The sequence below is a fragment of the Aplysia californica genome, unplaced genomic scaffold (genome assembly GCF_000002075.1).
Source record: "Aplysia californica isolate F4 #8 unplaced genomic scaffold, AplCal3.0 scaffold00628, whole genome shotgun sequence".
NCBI classification, from domain to species: domain Eukaryota; kingdom Metazoa; phylum Mollusca; class Gastropoda; order Aplysiida; family Aplysiidae; genus Aplysia; species Aplysia californica.
Window position 1 is genome coordinate 427,309 of NW_004797898.1, and position 2,452 is coordinate 429,760.

Consider the following 2,452-nt stretch of genomic DNA (forward strand, 5'->3'; position numbering starts at 1 on the left):
TCTCTCTCTCTCTCTCTCTCTCTCTCGCTCTTTCGCTCGCTCGCTCGCCCTCCCCCCCTTTTTAAAATTTTCTTATCGTCTTTATTCTAAAGCTCACAGAAGATTAGTATTATTTCTCTTCGATTTCCCATCAGTCACTATGCCACACTGCTCTTCGGGTCCCCGATCAATGAGATATATATCAATGCAATGTACTGTTTGGGCTTGTGGGGGCGGGGGAGGGGGGGGTCATCTTACCATACTGATCAGTGAGGGGCGATGACCTATCCTGCTATATTATTATATAAAACAAACTCACTAAATGAAGCATTTTTTACTCAGCTTCGCTGGATTCAACATAATTCCGGATGCTTGTTTCTTTGTGCCGTCATCAACATTTCCCCACCACACGCATGTCAGAAAGGTGAATGAATTCGGTGTTGTATTGTCCATAAACTTTTTGGAAGCGATAAAAATAATAATATTGCAATTTTTAGATCATTCAATGTGGCAGGGGAAGGGGGTTGAGTGGACTAAATGTGTCTGCAGTTACATTTTTGTTGTTGCCTTAAAGTCCATATCAGTGACATATTTGTGTTAGTATACTTACAGCAATATTTACAGGTGGCCGAACATCATTGTAAATATTACTGTAAGTACTTTGAGCCTCCTTTGACCTACTTTTAGATTAATTTAGATGGTGGTGGGCTGCTTCCACCACTCTGCCAGTCAGGGCCAACCAGAGCTAGATCTTGGAGGAAAACCGTGTCCCGGTAGAATAACGGAGATGCTCCAAGAACAGACTTTCCCCATAATGGACTTAGATTCAGGCTGTCTGTGTGTGAAGACGAGGAATCCAACCATTTATCACTGACGCCCGTACAGCAACCTGTCACCATTAGCATACGTTACTTTAGCTAAAACAACATCCCTGGTATTCTGAACTAGACTATGGGAAGGATGGGCCTGATTCGATACCTTAAACTGGAGTCTTTGAACTTGCATTGTTTTGAAGAATTTTAATTCTTCACTCTCCGAGGAACTGCGTGTAAAATAGACTTACAGAGTATCATCATCATCATCATCATCATCATCATCATCATCATCATCATCATCATCATCAGCGAGTAGAGATGCCTCTTTGCAATGACTTGAGTGTCGGCTGCAGAGTGAGGTGTGCATCTTCTCAAAATAGGTGAAGGAGGCAACGTGGCAACCAATAATTCAGATCGAAGGGAAAAAGATACCATTCAGCCCCACTCCTCGCCTGCTGGGCGTCTTCCTGGATAGACAGCTAACCTTCAACAAGCACATTGAGGAAGTGTCCAAAAATGTAACCTTAAAAATGAAGATTATCGGTGCTGTCAGCAACTCGAAATGGGGCTGGGGTAAGGAGTCGCTCAAGAAAGTATATCAGATGTTTGTGAAAAGCAAGATGGATTATGCTGCCCCAGCGTGGCAGCCTTGGCTGAGTGAGACTAGATCTAGTGCAAAGGCCCTGAACAGAATACAAAACAAAGCCCTCCGCCTTGTATAAGGTCAGCTGAAAACAACACTAACAGAAGATCAGAACTGAGCACTACACCACCTATACAAAAAGAACATGCCTCAAGTCTGTAGAGATGGCCAAGAGATTACCAGACAACCATAATAGAAAGAAAGCCCCTGATCAAGCAGTCAAGCCTAAAAAACAGAAGGAAACGTTGGTTTCGGATGGTCACCGATCTAGCAGACCACATCCCCCCCTGAAGCAGAGAATCGATGGCCGATCAATCTGGTGAGAGCTTGTCCATGGGAGACCCATGGCGAAATCGAAATTCGGACAGAACTGAGAGGAGTAAAAGGCAAAGGTGGTGATCATGTAAAGGCACGTGAAGCTGCAGAGGATGTGATCAAAGAGGTTGGTGCGAATGTGACAATTTTCACCGATGGATCGGCTGTTGCAGGATACCGCGAAGGGGGAGCAGCAGCAGTGGTGATAATGAATGATGAACCACCACGAACAGAAATTATTAAAACTAAAGGTGCATTCCTTACATCATCTTAGCACGAGCAATGCCAGGCAATGGTGTCTGCTGCACAATGGATTGCTGACAATTGCCACAGTAGAACCAATGTGCTGATCTTGACTGACAGTCAGTCCCTCTGCACGGGGCTGCTAGGCAACAACTCGGACATAAATGATTTGCGCGCAAGTTCAGTGACGCCACAGCCACAATAAAAATCCAGTGGATTCCAAGCCATGTTGGAATAGAAGGAAATGAGGCAGCAGACCAAGCTGCTAATGAAACCAGAGAGATTGAAGGAGACAGACGATCAACAACATACAGAGGAGTCTTTCCAATGACCAAGAGGGAAATCAGAGACCCACAATGCAGACAAAGTACCAGCACCTGGAAGATGTGTATTCTGGGTACTCCTATAAGCGGGAACAAAATATCACAAGTCGCTGGGACCAGGTTGAGCTAGCGAG

General features: G+C 44.8%; 1 protein-coding gene across 1 annotated transcript in view; it reads left to right on the forward strand.

Moving 5' to 3' along the window:
• Nucleotides 1–1,324: 1,324 nt before the first annotated feature.
• LOC101858357 (pathogenesis-related protein PR-1 type-like) overlaps nt 1,325–2,452 on the forward strand; it is a 6,374-nt gene continuing 5,246 nt past the window's right edge. Inside the window, exon 1 of the mRNA XM_005107768.2 lies at nt 1,325–1,387. Within this exon, the coding sequence (XP_005107825.2) occupies nt 1,325–1,387 (63 nt within the window). The remainder of the gene's footprint in view (nt 1,388–2,452) is intronic.